General features: G+C 41.5%; 1 protein-coding gene across 5 annotated transcripts in view; it reads right to left on the bottom strand.

Annotated features, from left to right (window-relative positions):
* Positions 1-22,103, bottom strand: part of FGFR2 (fibroblast growth factor receptor 2) — a 130,599-nt gene that overhangs the window by 57,000 nt on the left and 51,496 nt on the right. For 4 of the 5 annotated variants that reach the window (XM_077455379.1, XM_077455382.1, XM_077455381.1 and 1 more), the window contains exons 3-5: positions 11,039-11,305; positions 9,082-9,159; positions 6,983-7,152 (exon numbers count right to left, since the gene is read on the bottom strand). In XM_077455379.1, coding sequence (XP_077311505.1) covers positions 6,983-7,152; positions 9,082-9,159; positions 11,039-11,305 — 515 coding nt within the window. The remainder of the gene's footprint in view (positions 1-6,982; positions 7,153-9,081; positions 9,160-11,038; positions 11,306-22,103) is intronic. The other variant, XM_077455384.1, reaches the window with a different exon arrangement.

Raw genomic sequence — 22,103 nt, 5'->3', positions numbered from 1 at the left:
GACTTGTGATCACAGGCCTAGTAAAGGCTTTCAGCGCATGCTAAACATGCTCAACTGGAGTCTATAGCCTCACAGGTGTATGCAGGATTACGCATAGGCCTGGTTGCTTTTTACAAGACAGACTCTTGATTTGACCACATTATACATATACACACACACACACACACACACACACACACCTCCAACACTAAGTGGCACATAATTGTGACGTGGAAGGTAACTGATAAATGGTTTTAAATTTTTTTTTACAGAGTCAAAATACTTTGTAGAACCTCCTTTTGCTGCAATTACAGCTGCAAGTCTTTTTGGGGATGTCTCTACCAGCTTTAAACATCTAGAGAGAGTGACATTTTTGCACATTCTTCTTTGCAAAATAGCTCAAGCTCTGTCAGATTGGATAGAGAGTTTCTGTGAACAACAATTTTGCAAATCTTGCCACAGATTCTCAACTGGATTTGGGTCTGGAATTTGACTGGACCATTCTAACACGTGTATATGTTTGATCTAAACCATTCCATTGTAGCTCTGGCTATATGTTTAGAGTCATCCTGCTGGAAGGTAAACACCAGTCTCAAGTCTTTTGCAGACTAACAGGTTTTCTTCTAAGATTTCCCTGTATTTGGCTCCATCCATCTTCCCATCAACGCTGATCAGCTTCCCCGTCCCTGCTGAAGTCAAGCATCCCCACAACATGATGCTGCCTCCACCATGTTTCACGGTGGGCATGGTGTGTTCAGGGTGATGTACAGTGTTAGCTTTCCATCACACAGAGGTTTTGCTTTTAGGCCAAAAAGTTAAAAATTTTGGTCTCATCTGACATAATCACCTTCTTGCACATGTTTGCTGTGTTCCCCACATGGCTTCTCGCAAACTGCAAATGGCCACTCTCCCATAAAAGGCCAGATTTGTGGCGTGCATGACTAATAGTTGTCCTGTGGATCTCTGCAGCTCCTCCAGAGTTACCATGGGCCTCTTGGCTGCTTCTCTGATTAATGCTCTCCTTGCCAAGCCTGTCAGTTTAGGCAGATGGCCATTTTTTGGTAGGTTTGCAGTTGTGTAAATTGTGTCAATTTCGGATGATGGATTGAACAGTGCTCCGTGAGATGGTCAAAGCTTGGGATTTTTTTTATCGCTTAACCCTGCTTTAAGATTTTCCACAACTTTATCCATGACCTGTCTGGTGCCTTTATGATGCCGTTTGTTCACCAAGTTTCTCTTACCAACCTCTGAGGGCTTTACAGAACAGCTGTATTTATACTGAGATTAAATTACACACAGGTGGACTCTATTTACTAGTTAGGTGACTTCTGAAGGCAATTGGATCCACTAGATTTTAGTTAGGGTTATCATAGTAAAGGGGGCTAAATACAAATGCACACCACACTTTTCAGAGATTTGTAAAAAATTTGGAAAACCATTTATCATTTTCCCACCACTTCACAATTAAGTGTCACACTGTGTTGATCACACACACACACACAGATCAGCCATTACATTATGAGCACCCAGTATAACCCTCAAGGCATGGACACCACTAGGACCTCTGAAGGTATGCTGTTCTATCTGGCACCAAACCATCAGTAACAGATCCTTTAAGTCCTGTAAGTTGCAAGGTGGGGCCTCAATGTTTCAGATTCGTTTTTCCAGAACATCCCACAGATGCTCGATTGGATTGAAATCGAGACTATGGAGATCAAATCACCACCTCAAACTTGTGCTCCTCAGACCTTTCCTGAGTTCCTCAAACCAGGTCACCTTTTTCCATTGCTCTTGTGATCCGTTTCTGATGCCTACTAGCCCATTGATTTATTTTTTTAACATGTTTTAATCAAAAAATAAATAAAAATTGAAAAGCCTATACATTCCCTGTAAATAGTCCTCTCAGAAACCCATGACCAGCCTCTTAGGGAAGAGAACACTTCTATATCTCCCCATGTATGGAGAATTGCAGTGTAGTTGAAATGTCCCAGGCACAGTAGAATTCCTCCGTTTACACAAAGAAAGCAAGTCTTAAAAATAACTTGCTTGTTCTTTTGGTAGGCTTTCTAAATCATATGCATGTACAGTATATGTATAGAATACAATAAAAAGGTAGACGTGTGCACATTAAACAGAGTGGAATGAAAAGCAACATGTCCAACATAGTAATTTACACAAGAGAAAAACACACACAACAGCTGCTGAACGCACGCCCAGGAGTGCTATCGTACACACCGCAAGCTGGAGGGAGCCAGCCAAAAGGAGGGGCGGGAGGATCGGCACTTACATACTGAAATAAAAAATCCATAGTGAAAACACATAGGCACCATCACAAGTATCAACATGCAGCAGACAGAAAGCTCACGTATAAGGAGATACACACAAAAGGAACATGAGAAAACAGCCACGTACAGTTCACAACTCGCAGCACAAGAAAAAGGTATGCTGGAGAGGTGAGCCAAGCAAAGAAAGTAGTACTGGAGTTTAAATTCTTAAATGAAGAGTAAAGACACTGAAGGTACCCCAAAGACATGTAACAGCAGTTAGAAGATTACCCCTTTGAGGGATCGCTTTCCTGAATGATGGTGGCAACAGGACTGGTAGCAGCACCCCTGGTGCTGACTTACCCTGGTGAATCGATTGCAATTTGTCTGGAAAATCTAATCGACCAATTGCCATCGGTATTGATTACCAGACCATAAATACTTACCCTGAGATCGGTTACTAAAGGGGTTCTCAGGAGACACTGCACATGCAAACATTTACATGAAACAGTTTTTTGCCTAGAGAGTATTAGAACTTTGAACCCATTTGGGTTTTACTACTATCCTGAATTCCATTGGCAAGGCTTCCCTTCACCAACTAGCCCAGTGCCAATGAATTCACCAGACATAAAAAGTATGAGAAAATCTCCAAAAGGGACATAGATAGAAATGGATGGTGCCCAGAAGAGTATTAGCTACTTTGACAAAGGTTCCAACCCTAACCCACACTACAAGAAAAAAAAATGTTTGGCTAGTTACGCTAATCAATAGAATCCAGCAGTAATCATCTCTCATCCATGGGTTACATATAGGTAGTTATGTGGCCCAGTTTGTGAAGCCAATGCAGTGGTGCATTCTCAGTGAGCACAATGTGTACCAGGCACATTAGTTCCCCCTTCTGTGTCTTTGCTGTAACAATTTTAAAAGGTCCAAGTGTTTTGTTTATGCTAGGGATGGGTTCTAAATGGGGAAAGAAGGGGGGGGGGGGTTAAAGCTAGGGTTGTGATTTAGCCCTACCTATTGGACCAGGGAAGAGGAGGGGAGGAGACCAGCCAGAGCTGCAGTACTGTGGTGAGTCCAAGTTGAGGATAGACAGCAGTTAGCTGTGCAGAGGAGGGCTGTTTGACTGTACTGCGAGACAGAGGTTCACTTACTACTAACCTCTACACTCTGTCACTACGGTCCCTTACCCCTGAACTCAGTTGTGACACAGAATACAGAGGGCAGTACAGTAGCAAGAGATGCAGAGGTTAGTAGTAAGCAACAAGGGGTTCAAAGGTCAGTAGTAACTGACTCATAATTCAAGAGTCAGTAGTAAGTGATGCAGGGATGGGGGGTCAGTAGTAAGTGACCAAGTTCAGGGGTCAGTAGCAAATCACTTACTACTAACCCCTGAACAGAAGCCCCAACCTCATCTTGGACTCTGGCCCTTCCAATGTACCTCCATAGATACTATGCTGTACCATTCTGTATTCGATAACGTCTCCATTTTTTACTATGCAAGTCAACTCAAACTATTTAACCACACCTCTTTAAGCCACGCTCAATATTCTAAAACATGGGCACTTTTCAGAGGCATGCCGTGTGTGCCACATTATCTTGGCCAACTGGCCCAATTTATGATCTCGCACACAGGCCCACAGATTCCAGATAATGCCCCTGAACCAATCAATCCAATTTCAGCATTACTTGAAATTATCAGATGAAGACTGAGCTGTAGCTATTGGGAGCAATAGAAAATGATTTTTAATCACAAAAACACAGCTTCTCAGTCAAGCATGGGCAGATTCCTCATCACCTGAGGCTGGCTCTGAGACACCTGTACAAAAAGAAATGCAGAGTAACCGATTGCCGTCTGTTGCTTTCACACCTCCTCAGCCACTAACCCGGGAACAAGAATACCATTAAAGTCAGAGGCGACTCATAAAATCTGGTCTCCGTATTTGTTCTCAGCCAGTAGTTATTAAACTGAAACAGATGACAGCCAGAAAACCAGCATTTTTAGGAGAAATGCAGCCACCATAAGGAGTAATGGCAGCCACCATATTTCTCCACGTATAGGATCTTTTAAAGAGAAGACAAAAATGACGCAATGTTTGGCACCTCACATACTTTGTACTTTTGTCTCACACCTTTACCTCCATTACAAAGGAATTTAGCAAATACGAAAAAGAAATGACCATTATAAATTGTGCGAGAGTGTTGCAGGGTAAAAAATAAAAATAAATAAAATGTGGTCACTGCCAAAAAAAAAATATATGTCTCTTTGCCTGATCAAAAATGATTGATTGCCATCTCCCAATGTTATTCATTCTGGCCTGATCAGCTGGGGTTTTAATCATTACTAGGAACTCCAGTCATAGGAATCTATGTGACTTTAGGGATTATTTTAAGCCATTGAAACATCCTGACTACCAAAACAAGACTTTAAATGCTTCCTGGGCATTTAAACACGCGTCAGTAGGAAGTGCCACTCATGGTATTGTGACTACAGCATTGATTGTACGTTTTCCTCTAGCGTGATGGAATGAAACACTAACAAAAAAAAAAAGAAAAAGAAGATCACGCAAAATATTTACTCCCAACTACTCCACTGTAGTAATATTACGGCAGGACAAGGTTGCAATACACCCAAACACACATCATATCTACAGCGATTAGGAGTTATTGCACATGTTAATAACTGTTTTGGTCTGATAACAAGCCTGCACCTGGTGCCTTTTATTATCCCCACACAACAAAGCTTTATTCAGGTATCTCAATACCATGGAAAATATATTGCCATTCACCTCTAAATTGCCCTTTAATTTTCCCAACACCATGTTAGATTAGCAACGTTTAACAATTTTATTACATGGGCATATGCATTTGAAAAACAAACCTCTTACGTCTGCATATCTGAAACTTAGCAGCTGCATCTAAGGGTATGTCTGTAAATTGCTCTTCAAACAAAGTAATTGGGGTAAAAGGTCAGTGGTCTAGTAACTGCTATGACCCATTTGCCTAACAAGCTTCCCAATGAAATGCTTGTAGTACAGGTATGATGTAATGCTGTGCGCTGCACATAAGCACTTCCAACCCATCTTGAAAATGGCTTAATCTATGTATGTACAAAGCACGGTCTGCATGTTGGTGTAGATAGGGAAATGGCAACAACATTGCCGCTCTTTGAAAACGCTAGTTTTTTGGCTGTCTCTGGTCTGAATATTTTAATTGACTGATCCATCATACGCATACAGATAAGGAAAGTTTTAACTCCTGATCTTTATACTGGTTATTGGTCTGTGATTTAGAAAGTACTGATGTAAGTTAATCAATGAGGAACTAGTCATTTTAAAAGACGGTCTGTGTGTAGCGCGAAAGCAACAAGTTCACTTAGTTGGCCCCCTCCCAGCACCATTTACCTACCTATCCCTCTGCTCCACTCAGCAAGGGAAAAAAACATTGTGTTACAAGTCACAAATTGCAGCTTACACAAGGATAAGGACAAGAGAGAAAGGGGGCCAATTCACATGTACATCCATTTCCAGAAGTACCAGATAGATAAGGTTTTTTTTTTTGTTTTTATTTATTAATTTACAGCAGCTCCCCAGAGCTGTAGGGGAGAGCATGAAATGCTATTATGTGCTGATGGGGACATGAACAAAAATAGGGCCGTTACTGATTAAAATTTCCGTGTTCGATTAATCAATTTATTTTTTAAAAATTGATTAATAGACTAATTGCGATTAATTATAACGCACATACAGATCCAACTACTTTTAGCTGATCTCCTTGCATGGCAACTCTGCATTAATTAGTGGTAAATGTGGTATACACTATATACAAATCACTAGTTAGTTTCCACAATCCATGACTTGACTTCACAGTTCACACAAATACGTTTTAAATTCAAACTGTAGCACTGACGCAAGTCTTTTTTTTCCCACAGTAGCGTGACAATCCCTCCACCTCCGGTCTAACTAATCACTCTCGCATTATGGCATGGACCCCTGTGAAAACAGGTGGTCATGCAAGTGGGTATCAAAGGGTTTAACACGGACCATAAACTTTTCTCACATCTCCTTAGATCTCAGCAAGGACGCCAGGTCATGGGTAGAAAGAAAAGATCCAAGTGCTCACCGCTTAAGATTTCATTTTTGTGTTTAAACACAAACTACTCACATAAAGATGATAAAAACACAGCATGTAAAGCCGACAATCATGTTAGTTCTGTAGGGCAGCAGCGGGTGACGTCATGCGTAGCTCCTTCCCCGTACGCATTATGTTTAATCAGAACTTCAACGTCACCGCACTCCTCCGCCTTCCCTTCATTAGCAGACGGAGGCATTTAGAAAAGGGGGGAGGGTTCCAGTGACGTTGATGTCCGTGATGTCACCGGATCTCCGACTGAACTCCCTGAAGACCCGGAAGGCGGCGGAGAGGTGAGTACCGATCAAAAGAATTTTGATCGATCAAAAAAATTAATTGATTAAATCGAGGCATTAATCTTCATTTTCCACAGCCCAAAGAAAACATTTCTTTAAAAGGTAATCTGAGCTGTAGAAAGTTCTCTAGATGAAATGGGAATTAGCAATCTAGTGTTTTGACCTAAAAGAATACTGACAGTGCTCTAATCTAACCGATATGTTGGGTAACACAGCTTTTTCTTTTTGTAATGAACTCAAATTGATAAGCTAACACTTGAGCACTACGGTGATAAAATTCATAGGATGAAGCTGTTCATGTGTTTTGCTTACCTTATACCCGCCAATCCGATGCTCTTGCTTGAACTCCTTGTTGTTCTTCAACCACCTCATGGTAGGGGTGGGGTTTCCACCAGCTGGACAACGCAACTTTACTGTGTTAGCAGCTGGGACAGCGTGAAGTCTCTTCTCCATCTTATCCGCGCTCGTCCAATAAGGACCTCCTTAAAAAACAAGAGTTTTAAAACGGAAATGGTGACTTAGCCAGGCTTCATATTATCAGATGTAAAGAGACCACAATTTTTAAGCCGCTCAATACATTGTTAAATGGTTTGTATATTCAGGTCAGTAGAAATGTAGAGAGAACGTACATATTACGATATTACCAATGGCTTGCATGGGAAGCTAAAGTCACATCAATCATACTATACATTTCTATTTAAAGATGATGTTTCTAATCCTTACCTCTCACATCAGCAGGTTTATTTTTTGTTTTGTTAGAAAGGTGGAGGGAGGGGTTGTGTGGTGGGGCAAATACGTTTTTTTTGGTGTCGGAAGCCACTGTCTCTGTCCTCGCCCAAGCGAGGGTGACATAACCCTCAGCCAGCTTGCAGCTTGTTGGGATGCACGTCACACATATCAGGAGGCTCAGAGACAATCTTATAATGTTGGCAATTGTGTGCATGTGCATTAGTGCTTTAAGAGGAGGGTTGGGTGAGTGATCAGGAAGAGACACCTGGCTCCCGAATCCAAAGGAGCAATATCTGCTGCCGCTATCAATCTCCCCAGTGAGGAGGGAGAGAGACAAAAGTGCCGCTGCTCTTGTGCACATTGCTTGATCGAGATCGGGCTCAAATAAGTATAAAGGGGGGCTGGGGGGATCCTCTTGAGCAGAAGGTTTTTTACCTTAATGCATAGATAGCATTAAGGTAAAAAAAAAAAAAAACCCTTAAGGCATTCGAACCCTTTTAAGCAATATTTTATGGTGCCCAATATAAGAAATTGTATTGTACCTTGTTGGTTGGCCTCTTAAAAAGCGGAGTTCCACATGTTTTTCTTTTTATTAAAAGTCAGCAGCTACAAAAAGTGTAGCTGCTGACTTTTAATAAACAGACACTCACCTGTCCCACGGTCCAGCAATGCGGCAGCCTGAAGCCTTGCTTCTCTCCCTCTCAGTGGCGCCGGCATTGAAATTGTGGGCACCTGACAGCTTGCGGCTTCACAGCTGGGTGCGCATGCGCGAGTCACGCTGCGCGTCCTGAATGGCCGAGCAATCTTCTGGGACGTGTCCCAGAAGATTGCAGGGAGGGGGGGAGGAGGAGGAGGAGGAGTAGTCGCCTATGCGGGGCAAGCGGAAGTGGGAGCTGGGTACCTGTCAAAACTAGGTAACCACTCTCTGCACAAGTAAAGTGTATATTTATATATGCAGTGTTCATATCCTAAAATCTATTGATGTTTAGGTTTTTATTAATAAAACTAACGAGCCCTCTGAGATTTCATTCAGATCAGACTTTCAATATACCCAATAGGTCCCTGGAGTGTACTTCACCTTGATATCTGCTGCTAAATTATACACACACACACACAAACGCACACACACACACTGCGGGAATCTGTCATCATATTACATACACTGGAATTCCTGTTTAAATGTGAAGTTGTAGATTAAAGTGTATGTTGACGTGTGTTCACATATGTGTATTTTAAATCATAGTTTTAGTCATGTACTTCTTCCATCTGAATTACCAGATTGATCCTGCCAGTCACCTTTCTTACATGTTCTAAACTGATCCCACAAAGCACAAAAGCTGATCTGTACTCGAGTGGTCAGTTTGCATTTTTGGCTAGCCATTCAGAGGTACGTGACACTGTGCAGACACACATCATGCCTGTATTGTGTAATGTATTCAGCCACTACATCCTCCGATCAATCACAGCCTGCCTCCGGCACACACCCCCTCCCAATCACAGCCTGCTTCTTGAACACGTCCCCTGCTCAAGCACATTTCTGAAACTAGGCAAAAGCAGTCATGGTGCTTGCATAGTTATAAAACTGTATTAGAAAAGGTCTTTAACATAGTAGGTTCATGACTACTTTATTACCATTATTAAAATTAGAATTTCCACTCCAGAGTCACAGGTTATCCACTTACTTAGACTGTTGTCATCGATTACGTTCTCAGAGACATCGTTATCACTGTCATCTTCATCATCTCCAGAAGAACTCGCCTCTGAAACAAATAAACACAAGGCAATAAAATGTCTATAAACACAGAAACCATAGTAGGTTAAAGCGGAGGTCCACCCTAAAATGGACCTCCGCTCATCGGAATCCCCCCCCCCCTCCGGCGCCACAATTGGCACCTTTCAGGGGGGAGGGGGGTGCAGTTACCTGGATAATCCAGGTAACTGCACCCACTTCCGGGATAGCTGTCTGCGGAAAGGGGCGTAGATTACGCCCCTTTACGCAACTGCCCGCCCCTTTGCGCAAGTGCCCCGCTGCCTGCTGGGAAACACACAGTTCCCAGAGGCAGCGGGGACCGTCCTGATTGCGCCGCGCGGCTCGCGCATGCGCAGTAGGGAACCGGGAAATGAAGCCGAAAGGCTCCATTTCCTGATTCCCATACCCAAGATGGCGGCGGCAGGACCCGACAGACGATCTAGAGATCGGCTTCGGGTGCCGACATCGCGGGCGCGCTTGACAGGTAAGTGTCACTATTTTAAAAGTCAGCAGCTGCAGTATTTGTAGCTGCTGGCTTTTAAAAAAAAAAAAAAAAAAAAAAACGCGGAGTCCCGCTGGACTCCCGCTTTAACAGCTTACCGATCAGCTGCAAACATTATACTGAGGCAGGTTGGCACTGCTGTGCGAATCGCCGTAGGTGTACGTCAGCCACTTTAAGAGCGATGGGGGCACCCGCACCGCTGGAGCGCGTGGCCGGCGGCCGCAATGTCCGCTGGCCACCCGCGATTGCTCTACAGGGAGCAAGAACGGTAAACAAACAGATCTCCGTTCTGACAAGGGAGTAGAGAGAGATCTGCTGTTCCTAGTGATCAGGAACAGCGATCTCTCGCCTCCTACAATCAGTCCACTCCCCCACCAGTTAGAAGCACCTCCCTAGGGAACACTTAACCCCTTGATCGCCCCCTAGAGTTAACCCTTTGCTTTCCAGTAACATTTATACAGTAAATCAGTGGCTATTTTTAGTTCTGATAACTATAAAGGTCACTGGTCCCAAAAAAGTCAAAAGTGTCTGATCTGTCTGCCGCAATGTTGCAGACCCACTAAAAGTTGCAGGTCGCTGCCATTACTAGTAAAAAATAAAAATGCTCTAAATCTATCCCCTATAACTTTTGTTCAAATCAATATTTATTGCGATTTCTTTTACCAAAAATATGCAGAAGAATACAAATTGGCCTAAACTGATGAAGAATTTTTTTTTTGTATATTATAGCAAAAAGTTTTTTGTTTTTTACAAAAATTGTCACTTTTTGTTTATAGTGCAAAAAAACAAAAAAAAAAAAAACAAACAAACACAGGAGGTGATAAAATACCACCAAAAGAAAGCTCTATTTGTGGGGGGGGGGGAAATAAATATAGGACATACATGTTGTACGAGTACAACATCGCACGACCATGCAATTGTCAGTTAAAGCGACAGTGCCGTATCGCAAAAAATGGCCTGGTCATTAAGGGGGCAAATCCTTCCAGTCCTTAGGTGGTTAAATGGGAGGTAACTACTATCCGAATAAAGAAAAATAATAATAAAAAAAAATAAACTAAAAGCAGAACCAAAGAGAAAACTGATCAGTCAAGAAGTAAAACATTTATACTGTGAAAACATTTATACGCTTTGCAAAACGTTAGGGCTTCCAGAGAAAATTCTGGGATATCCTACCAGGCATTGGCGTTTGCCAGAACAAATTCTTAATAGCTTATTAATCTTTACTCAACTCCTGGAATAAACAGAAGCCAGAGGGCTCCTTTTTATGCCTCCTGGCAGCTCTCTAAAGACAAATTGCTAGATACAGCCCATTGTTTGCAACACAATGACGATGACACATAGTGCATTATGGTCTGATAGGTTACACTTCCATTCTCCAGTCACTCACCTGTGACATTCACAAGGAAGAAATGAGTATTGCTCTGGGCGCCTTTATGAGCTAAGCAGGCATACAGCCCTGAATCCCTGAGGAGAGTCTCGTTTATCAGCAAGTAGTTCATGGCAATCACCGTCCTATTGCTGGATTCTAATTTCACCCCATCCTTAGTCCAAGTCACCAGTAAAGCATCGTTGAATGGACAGTGCAGATCAAGAGGCTTGCCGGGAGTAATCGTTAAAACGTCTGGCTGAGAGATTTGGTATTTGGTTGGAGGTTCTGCGTGGAAGGATAGAAGGGAAGCGGCAGGACAAAAAAGGAAAGACACCAAATGTCAGTAAAGCACCCATAGCAAATCCACTCTCAGCAAGCAGTAAAGACCTGACTTGCTGATATACAAGCTACGCAGAAATATTAGTGAGGTTAAACACATCATGCATTACAGTGGAAGCAACACCAAGAGCTTAGGTTAGGATACAATCTTTACTAGTCAACATGTTCTTCATTGCTCTTCCCTGCCTTCTTTCACTTGCAGACTTTGGTCTAAAGAGGTTTATGTGCAGGCAGATTGGTCATTTAAAAAAAAGTTATCCAATGTTCACTGCCAATAGCACTTTGTGGGTAAGTCATTGAGTGATGGCCTCTGCAGCACCTATCAATTGGCCAATTTTATTGCCATATATACAGAGCCGCTGATAAGGCAGTACAGCCAGTCCTACTTTACCGGGCTCTATCAGTTCAAAAGGGGGGCCCCACACCCCTGCCAAGCAGGAGGGATGGCTGTACTGTCTTACTGCTCCTCTTGCAGTGCCCCAACCCCCCTACTGTCAGGGCCCCTCTGTGTGCCCCTACCCCGCAACTCTGCCAGCTTCCCTCCTCTCCTGCCGGCAACTGCTGCATGCAAACAGGAGGAGCGGTTTCAGGATCGGGGGCAGGTAAATAGGTCCTTTTCTTGAATGAACACAGTGAGCGATCGGTATCAATTGCTATTGTGTCCATTCATCACTGAAGGATAGTAAAATGCATTTACTATGCTTCAGTTTGTGAAAGAACAGGAAGCAGCTGAGCCCAAAGCACTTCCATATTCATTCACTATGCAGTGCAGCTGAGGCTGTAGAGAAAGGGATTAAGGCATTTATATCCTCATGTCCTCTGTCTCAAAAGCGAGACATTAGGGTTCTGTTTAGGACTAGCATCCCAGCAGGGATAAAAAGAAAAAAAAAATCTAAGAAATAATTAAAAGAAAACTTAAGGGCCTATTCACATGTTGGGGGGGGGGGGGGGGAAGCTGTCAGGTAGGCTGTACAGGGCTCCGTGACTTCTAACAGTGGCCCTGCATATATGCCTGCAATGCGGTAATACCAGGTACACACGATCAGAATTCCGGACAGAAAAAGACCGATGAGAGCTTTTCATTGGAAAATGCAACCGTGTGTATGCTCCATCGGAATTTAGCTGTCCGAATTTCTGCCAGCCAAAAATTGATAGCATGTTCTCAATTTTCCAGATGGAAAAACTTTCTATCGGAAATGTGTATGCAATTCTGACATGCCAAAAATCACGCATGCTCAGATTCAACTACGAGACAGAAGCTATTGGCTACTGAACTTCCTTTTTCTAGTCCCGCCATACGTGTTGTACGTCGCCACATTCTAAACGATCGAAATTTGGTGTGACCGTGTGTAGGCAAGACAGCTTGAGCAGAATTCCGTCGGGAAAATCATCAGAGCTTTCCCCACCCCCCCCCCCCGACGAGAATTCCGATCGTGCGTACGCGGCATATGAGTTGTATACAGCACTTATTGCAAGAGGGAACTCTACAATGATCTCAGTGTGTGGCATAGTGACCATTATATCACTATGCACAAGCACTGCATCTATGATTCCACTATGGCACAGGAAAACATTTTAACCTGTTCTAAAAAAGATGCTGAAAGCAGCAATGAGTAGTAACCCATGGGAACCAAATGTCACAATTCAACCCTTTTGGGCAGGCAAATTAAAAAAAAAAAAAAAAAAAAAAAAAAAAAAAAAAGTTGTAACAATAGGTGAAAAAAAAAAAAAAAAAAAGTAACAAAATTAGAAGACAATACCCATAGTTTTATCCCAGAATAAAAAGTGGGGCCCACTAAAGGTTGCCATGTGCAACTCCTCCAGTTTTGTTACCATATTCATTTTCTATTCCCTGCATTAACTGTTGCAGATGGGTCTGGCTTTCTAGGAAAACTTCTGCCACTCAAGTAAAAAACTTTTTGGCAAAAACAGTGTCGTCAATTCCATGTCTGATTTAATGCAATGCTTAAAAAAATAAAAAAACACACACCCCCCTTGTTTGTAGCGTGGGTAACCAATAGCTCTTTTGTCATTATCAACAAATGCTCTGAACATGTAAAGACCAGCATTACATCACTGCAGTTATCAGTTCTGCTGCTCCTGCCTCCTGCTAAGCACCTTAGTTAAAAGGACCATCTGGCTTGGTTATATGGGCAATGTAATGAGAACCTGGGATGTATCATCTTTGGGTTCCAAATTAAATTGACTGCAGGAATGACAAGCTTTCATGAGTCTGCCTTTGCTACAGCTATACAATGCTGCATATTTGTGAGCTGAAATTGTTTTCTCTTAAAGCTCTCGTTTTCACATTAACCCTTAGCAGCCATGAAATAAAGGCTTTCAATTTTTTTTTTTTTAATTATCTCCAGCCAACACAAGAGACGCTCCCTATATTGTTGAAGAGAATAGCAGAGAATTGTGTTCCCAATTTGCATGCATGCCCATAGAAGGAGACAGAGATGAGTGTGAAGCTTGCACCTTGTAACACACAAGAAACAGAAAATATCCAGTTTTATAGGGTGACAAATAATCCAAGACCAACCATTTTTTTCCCTCAACGGAATAAAAAAAAAAAAAAAAAAAAAAAAAAGGTATCCTATAAGAAGCAAGTATGTATAGAACTTGGAGCTTACTTTTTTTCCAGGATGAAGGGACATTTACAAGTGCAATTTTCTCATACTTTAAATTTGTACTGTGCAAAGGAACCAAGCCCTCCCTTTAAAGGGATCCTGTAAAATGCTATTCCAGTAAAAAAAAAGTGACTGTCCTAACATCAAAATCTGAAGCTAGCACTGAATTATTTTTATGGTTTCAGGCACCAGAGAAGTTTAAAAATGGCCTGCTGAACTGCCCTGTTTGTATTGTATATAAAGGTTATTTAGTAATGCAAAATGTGCAAAGTATGACAACCACGCAGTGGCTCAGTGTTTAGCACTTCTGCCTAGCAGGACTAGGGTCGATGGTTAAAATCCCAACTACGGCACTACCTGCCTGGAGTTTGCATGTTCTCCCTGTGCCTCTGTGGGTTTCCATCGGGTACTCCGGTTTCCTCCTACACTCCAAATACATGCTGGTAGGTTAATTAGCCCATTTAAAATTGTCCCTAGTATGTGTATGTATGAATGCCATTTAGGGATCTTAGATTGTAAGCTTGTTGCAGGCAGGGACTGATGTCAATGTATAAATATATGTAAACTGCTGCATAAACTGACTCACTATACAAGTACCTGACAAAAAAAAAACCCACACACACACACCCCACATATAAACCAATTAATTACCAATGAGGTATGTTTTTTACAGGTCTATTAGAATATGCTTAGTTGGTGCCTGAGCTATGCCACCAATGTAGCCACTTGAGGCTGCCTCAAGCATCATTAATGGTTGTTGGCGGCACCGAGGTCAGAGTGCCCAAAAATGGCTACATCCACCCCTGCACAGTCCTGGTTAGTGCATCACAGCTCTTTGCCCCACTTTAACTAAACAAGCCTGATCTATTATGGTCTTTTTTATGCAGCCACTTCAAAAACTCCATGCCGCATATAGCAATAAAACAAACTAACTATCTCGCACAATTTTTTTTTGGGGGGGGGGACGGTTTCACAATTTAAATAATAAAACAGTAAAGTTAGCCCAATTTTTTTGTATAATGTCAAAGATGATGTTACGCTGTGTAGTCAGATACCGAACATGTCATGCATTAAAATTGCACACACTCATGGAATGACGGCAAATGTCAGTACTTAAACTCTCCATAGGCGACGCTTGAAATTTTTTTTTACAGGTTACATGTTTAGAGTTAGAGGAGGTCTAGAGCTAGCATTGTAGCTTGTGCTCTAACGCACGTGGCGATACCTCACATGTAAACATTGTTCAAACTACACACTGCACATATGTGGACGGGACCAAATTGTGTGTTCACTTCTGAGCACGAGCTACCGGAGGACAGGATCGTTTTTTTTGGGGGGGGGGGGGTTTTATCACTTTTATTCCTATTTCAAGGAATGTAAACATCCCTTGTAATAGGAATAATTTGTGACAGGTCCTCTTTATGGAGAGATGGAGAGCTATGGGGTCAACAAGACCCCCCACAATAAGATAAGGGGGGGGGGCGATCAAGCGGCGGAACTGCCGCCATGATCATGCTTATGGTGCACAGAATCGCTGGCTGAAAACAAGGGTATCTGAATGATGCCTGTAGCTGCTAGCATCATTCAGATATTCCCACTGAAAATCCAGGGCATCATATGACGTCCTTGGGTGGGAAGTGGTTAACGCATACTGTTAGACAGGATAATTCGGTTGGTTGCAGGCTGGTCAGTAAGCTGCAAATTTTAATTTGTTTTGTTTGACATGTGTCGCCCTTGCATGTGCTCCTTGCTGCAAAGGCCAGTTACAGGTGGAGGCAGTGGCCATTTGTGTTTTATTACTGACCTCCCTTTTGAAAAGAGTAGTGGTCTAGCTGTGGGGTTGCCAACTGGCTGAAATGCTAACAACCTGGACTGTAAAAATTATACTTTTTGCTAATTCTATTAAAAAGAAAATGGATCACTAGGCAGGTATTTCTTTGCTCCAGAAAAAAAAAAATGCACCCTCACCTGTCAAGTTGACCCCTTGGCTTTAAAACATTCTACTCGATATACGTGGAATAAGAATGCAGTGTCAGGAATAGGAGTGTCAGTTCAGGTTACACTCTGATTTCTAATCTGCATCCTTGTTCCTCCTCGGTGACTTGGAAGCCAAAAAGGGCCAGGAAGTATTTCCAGAATGAAGCCAGGAATGGCAGCCCACTTTTTTCTTTTAGCACAGGTTCCCTTTAAGAAGATCATCACAACCTCTACTATCTTTTAGGAGCTTCATTAAGAATCAAGGTAGCATCCCAAGTCAAGGAAAATACCTGTACACGCTGTACTTGGTCACGGTTGGCCTACTCTGAATGCACAGCGAGAAGCCAGCTATACAATATGACAATGTTTACATAAGGGTGTTTACACAGGGCTCGGTGCTGTGTATCTGTCTAACCACGTCCCCCACTTACAAGTTCAGGCACAAATGCTACACAGCCTCTACAGGCCAGCGGTATTTCAAATTCACCAACATTACCTTTTATATCTAGCAGCCACAGATACAGATACTTGTAGCCATTTTGGGGCTTATGCGTGAAAAAAATGACCATATTCATGGTTTCCCAAAGCAACAATCACCTTCCAACTGTCATTTGTGCAGTGCAGGTTTTAAAATAAATCAAAGATCCTAACTGGTCGCTTTCAGCAAGAAGACAAGAGTGACATATATATATATATATATATATATATATATATATATATATATATATATATATATATATATATATATATATATATATATATATATATATATATATATATATATATATCAGCCTTCGAATGCAGCATTTGGTTGCACTTGGCCTGTCAAAGTAGTGTCCTAGCCTCCAAAATACCTTTTCCCTCTCTACTGAAAGATAAAAAGGAGATTGCAAAGCTGGTTTTTAAATTATTGCCAGCTTTAATTTACCAGCTATGCAGTTTGAAGGCCTACGTGTCGGGCGAGCCTTAGGACAATATAGTAATTGTTAAAATTAAAAAGTAGAACTATAACTAACTATAGGCAAAAAAAAATGTTTCCCCCATTTTGGATAACACAAGGGAGGGTTATTACTACCAAGATTATTTTTTGACATCTGGGTCCCATTGTGGGGGATTTCCCTTTACCACTTTTATAATCACTTTTTCTTTATTTCCCTTCACCACTTACAAAACAGGAAGTGAGAGGAAATCCCCGCAAATTAAGGGAATTCCTTGGGGATCCCCAGGACACCAGAACTGTTGACACTTTTGGAAGATTTCCCCTCTATTACTTTTCTGGGGACAACCCAAAATGTGGGATTTTTTTTTACTTTTGATAATGGGAAAAAAAAAAAAAAAAAGGATGTTGCCTTTAATTGCACTTTAAAAGGATACGTTTACCTTTGAGAACATGTTACATGTTCCACCTGTTTTTAGGGTAGAACATGTAACATGTTTGCAATGCTGCAGCTGCTGCCCGATCCCTGCACTCCCTGTGACAGCGGTACAAGGAGAAGTTCCCCATACTAGCTTTCACTTTTTGAAATCAGCGTGGCCATGACAGGCTCCGCCCACACAGCCGCATGATTCCTTCACACCGCTGCGTGAAGGAACTACAAGCCCCAACATACTTTACGGCTGTCGGCTTGTGGTTCTCAATGAACTAAGATGGCGCTGTGGTAGATCTTTGATTCTTCATGTCAGATTGTATCTGTGTGCCCGTACGAGATGTACAGGCACACAGATCTGAAGGAGACCTGCATGGCACTAGTGATCGGATTGCTGGTGCGATGCTTTACAGGCTCCAAATAAAAAGAAATGTACCGTACTCTTTTTTTACCTGCAAAAATGCTTTTTTTTCTAAAAAGTGAACTTATCCTTTAAGCAAAATTGGTAAGGAGATTGTCCAATCAGTTTGTATTGTATGTGGTCAAGCTAAGAGATGACACCTAGGTTCATAGAGGCAGCACAAACACTTTTACCTGATAAAGCAACGGGCAACCATTCTGCTTGACTGGGTAGAATAAGAAAAAAATAAAAATAAATAAAGGATTGCAGTATACAAAATAAAATTACATTCCAAATAGCTTCCACTGTGTTTGATATGTTCTTGTTTAGGTTTTAAATTGCCCATTCAAATTAAAACTTTAGTATTACACTAGCATGGCCAATGCAGCAATTGCTAAATGACAGGACATTTAACTATGATAGTAAGCATTACTTGGAAAGAGAAGGCCGATACGAGAAGCTTGGGGAAGAGAACACATTTGTTTTGGCATTCTGGTATATAAGCAAATTGAGTCCACATCCAATAACTCATTTATTTTATTTTATTTTATTTGTGTTCATGATTTCAACACTAGGTCATTTTACAACGAAGGTGTCTGCATGACAGCTGTTCTTGGAGGACAGCACCAGAAACACTGTTTGCCAGCACCTCCCTGCTATTTATATTCTTTACACAATAGTCAATTTTATAAGCTTTGGAAAAGGGACAATTACAAGGTATATCACTCTTCTAAATAACAGGTTATTTAACATTTGGATTTCATGAAGAGCAAGCCAATGCACATTGTGGCCGACAACTGTGGAGTCACAAATCCCAGCACAGACTGTTCATCTGGCTCACAAAGCATGCTGGGAAATGTTGCCTGCATGAATGTAAAAGATGAACTGCAATGTGCCTTTCATTAAGTGCATCCAAAGCCACATTTTTCTTCAACTCGTGTAAGAGTGAGCACCAAACTAGAAAGACCAGGCTCCTCAAAAAATACATATGCTGTGCATGGCCAGTCCTGTGCAGTATACACAGGAGAACAAAATCTGTGTGACCGGTAGCAGCGACTCCACTCAGTCATAGGGAAGGTAAATACAAAGAAAAACACCAGGACTCTTAGAGCTTCTGGCTTCTATTTTCTAATTTCCTTGAGGAATTCCATACTCTTCTATATACATCACTAATAACTTTCAGGCCAACATATTTCTACTTGAGAGGTTTCATAGGAAAACATAAGTCCTCCACACACGCCTGAAGGTGAGAAGACCAAAACAATTACGTCCTCAGACTACTTCTGCTACAACTATTGAATCCTTTAACAGTGGACATCACTTCCTAACCTTATATATTATAATAAATAATGTAGGAGCTGGACCCCTGACACCTAAAAAGACTGGACTGTTTAAAGATAAGGTTCTGGAATTTGTAGTTAGCTGTTGTCCCAAGACAAAATAATTTAAAGTAAACCTGCACTAGCTCCAAGTTCTATAAACTGGCATCTAGATTTCCAGTGCTCAGCTGCAGAGTCAGCTTTCTTCCACGGTGTTCTGAAACTACAAATCAGGAAAAAGCTTTAAGCCATCCCTTCCAATCCCTCCCTGCCTTGCTGTTTACATGTAAATGTAATGGATGCCCTCAGTATCCAATAACATTGCACCAGAGGTAGATGGGGTGAATTAAAGTGACAATTTCCTAGTGGTAGCTGGCTCCTGCAATAGGCATTACTGGGAAACAACATAACTTTTGAGGCCTGTAGCAACAAAGGCTGGCAGGAGGAACCACAGCACATGGCAAGAAATGTCAATTAAAACTCCCAGAAAAGTAAACGCTGAAGACTTTGCTGCAAACTATACTATGCAGAGACCAAGCTACACTTTTTTTTTTTTAAAACAAAATAAATATTTTTCAAAAATGAATAATGAAGAAACCATTGCACTGCAAATATATCCAACCATACTACTTACACTGAAAGTTGTAAATATTAGAAAACACAAAGCCTTCTTGTATCAACTAAGTTACAGTCTAGGTTTCCTTACCCTTCAAATCAACTTCAACATACTACGTTTCCAATGGCTATGGCGTTGCAGGCTGCCAGTTTGCGTTCGCCAATAATTGCAAGAGTTTATTGTACTTTTGGTATATTTTTTTTATGGCTACTGAGAGGTGCTTAAAGTAGAACTAGGCAAAACATTTTTGTTAGTTTTGGATGGAGTAAGGGCAGGTTATAACCCCTGTAAGATATATCTTTGTCTTATTGTAGAGATTTCCCTTCATAGCTAAACAAGATGTGAGAGGAAATTCCTGCAAAGGGAAATCTTTTGGAGACCCCAAGGTCAGCAGAACTAGTGTCCCCATTGGAAGATTCCCCCCCCCCCCCCCCCATTACTTTTCTGTGGACAACCAAAAATGTAGTATTTTCTTTTACTTTCACTTTAAAGATAATGGTAAACAGGACAAACAGAGGGTAAAACTCCTGAACAGGGAGCAAAGATAGCAATCAAATTGACAAGTGTTCTATTCCATCTCTCCTCTATCCAAAACTAAAAAAAAAAAAAAAAAAAATATGTTTTGCTTTAGTTCTAGTTTAAGAGACTGAATCAAACAGGTATACAAAGCCTTCCATGTTCTCACTTTACAGCAGTGGTCACCAAACTGCGGCTCTTTGCATTGCCTTCATCTGACCCCTGAGGAATTTCTCCTGCTACTGACACCAACAATGGGTCACCATTCCTACCAATGACGAGGCATCATTCCTTCCATGGGCATCCTTCTACTGACAACAAAAATGGGTCACTATTACTCCTGACATCAACTATTTCTCTATATCTGGCATGGTTTACTCCCACTGGGCATAATCCAAACCACCCTAAAGTCTGAAGGACAGTAAACTGTGTAGAGACCCCCTGCTCTACAGCAACAGTGCAGATTGGCTGAATAAACTATGCAATGTTTACACTGGTCTTGGCCTGTGATCCCAACTTTCCAAGCACATAAAGAAATATTATATATTTGCAAAGTTGCTTTTATAGATCTAGAAAAAAAGTGTTGATGTATTTTAAAAAGATAACTACGATACAATGTTACATTGAAACATCCAGAAAATAATGGATTTGTCAAAAACATAACAATGAAACCCCATTTAACCTAACCTAGGTTGTTATTATCACTGCTACTTTTACTTTATTTGCAGGGGGAGGACTTGATTACTCAATCTGTGCAGTGCTGGAGGGAGAATTTGTCAGCTTCAGGTGTGGGGCTCTTCTCAACAGACATTACAGACAGGCTGAGCGGCATTGCTCCCATACCTTTCAGTTTCACGTCTCAGACAGACTGACAGCCTGGAATCTACAGTGCACAGATACACTCTGATGTATCCTATGTCTAAGTGTCCCCTGCAGGACATTCAACACAAAGGCCTTACAAAGGCTACCCCTGGGCAAGGGAAGAACCTGGACCTGAAATTCTCAAAGGAGGCCAACGTAAAGGGCAAAAAGATGAGTGATGAACCTTTCTCACCAGAAATGCGAAAGGTGTAGTTTGGCTACGCATAGAGCAATACCTTTCTATATAAACGGCGTGATGGAAAATATGCATAAAATGCAGACTCTACACAGTCAATTTTTTTTTAAATCAACTAGGACATCATTTTAAGTACATTGGTGCTGGCTGGGAATTCCCATGTATCAATCGTTTGGTATCTGAATTTGCAGGTGTTAGGGGAAGAGGGAGCAGCCAACTTAGGATAAACCTAGTAAATCCAAACAGAGCATATACTTGAAGGTTACCTTCAGTGAAACTAGGGGTCAGAACAGTTGATCCATGGATATTGGCAATTGAAGTTCTAGCAAATCTTGACTTTTAACCCGTAAAAGTCTAGATTGTGCCAAACAGTCCTGCTTGTTGAAGCTCACTTTTGATTCTAGGTGGGAAAGGCTAGAACCAAGAGATTCTCCATTCACGTATTTTAATGGTCAGTTAGCATTGCACCAGATTACTCAAAGTTAGTCCTCTAGTCCTTGCACTAGTCTTTATACTTTTGAAACAGGTAGGCCTGCACAAAGAACAGCCAACCACAGCAGCGTTTAGATACTAGAGGCACGGTTTTCTTAAAAGTAAAGCCAACCTACAGTGTGTACTAATCCATATTAAATCAATGCAATCTTAGCCTGACAAGCTTCTGACACCAATTTATAAGAGATTTAAAATCAGAAGAGGGGTGGAGCCAGGAGTACCAACGGGGGACCTTAGAAGAGGGGGATTGGGGCTGCTCTGTGCAAAAATTTCAAAACACAAAGCAGGCAAGTAGAACATGTTTATTATTTAAATAAAACTAAAAATTACCTTTACAATTACTTTAAGAAAAAAAACAAAAAAGAAAAAA

The sequence above is a fragment of the Lithobates pipiens genome, unplaced genomic scaffold (assembly GCF_037356315.1).
Source record: "Lithobates pipiens isolate NorthernLeopardFrog02 unplaced genomic scaffold, aLitPip1_a1.2 Scaffold_25, whole genome shotgun sequence".
In the NCBI taxonomy this organism is placed as follows: Eukaryota; Metazoa; Chordata; class Amphibia; order Anura; family Ranidae; genus Lithobates; species Lithobates pipiens.
This window is presented reverse-complemented; position numbering and strand designations above follow the sequence as displayed.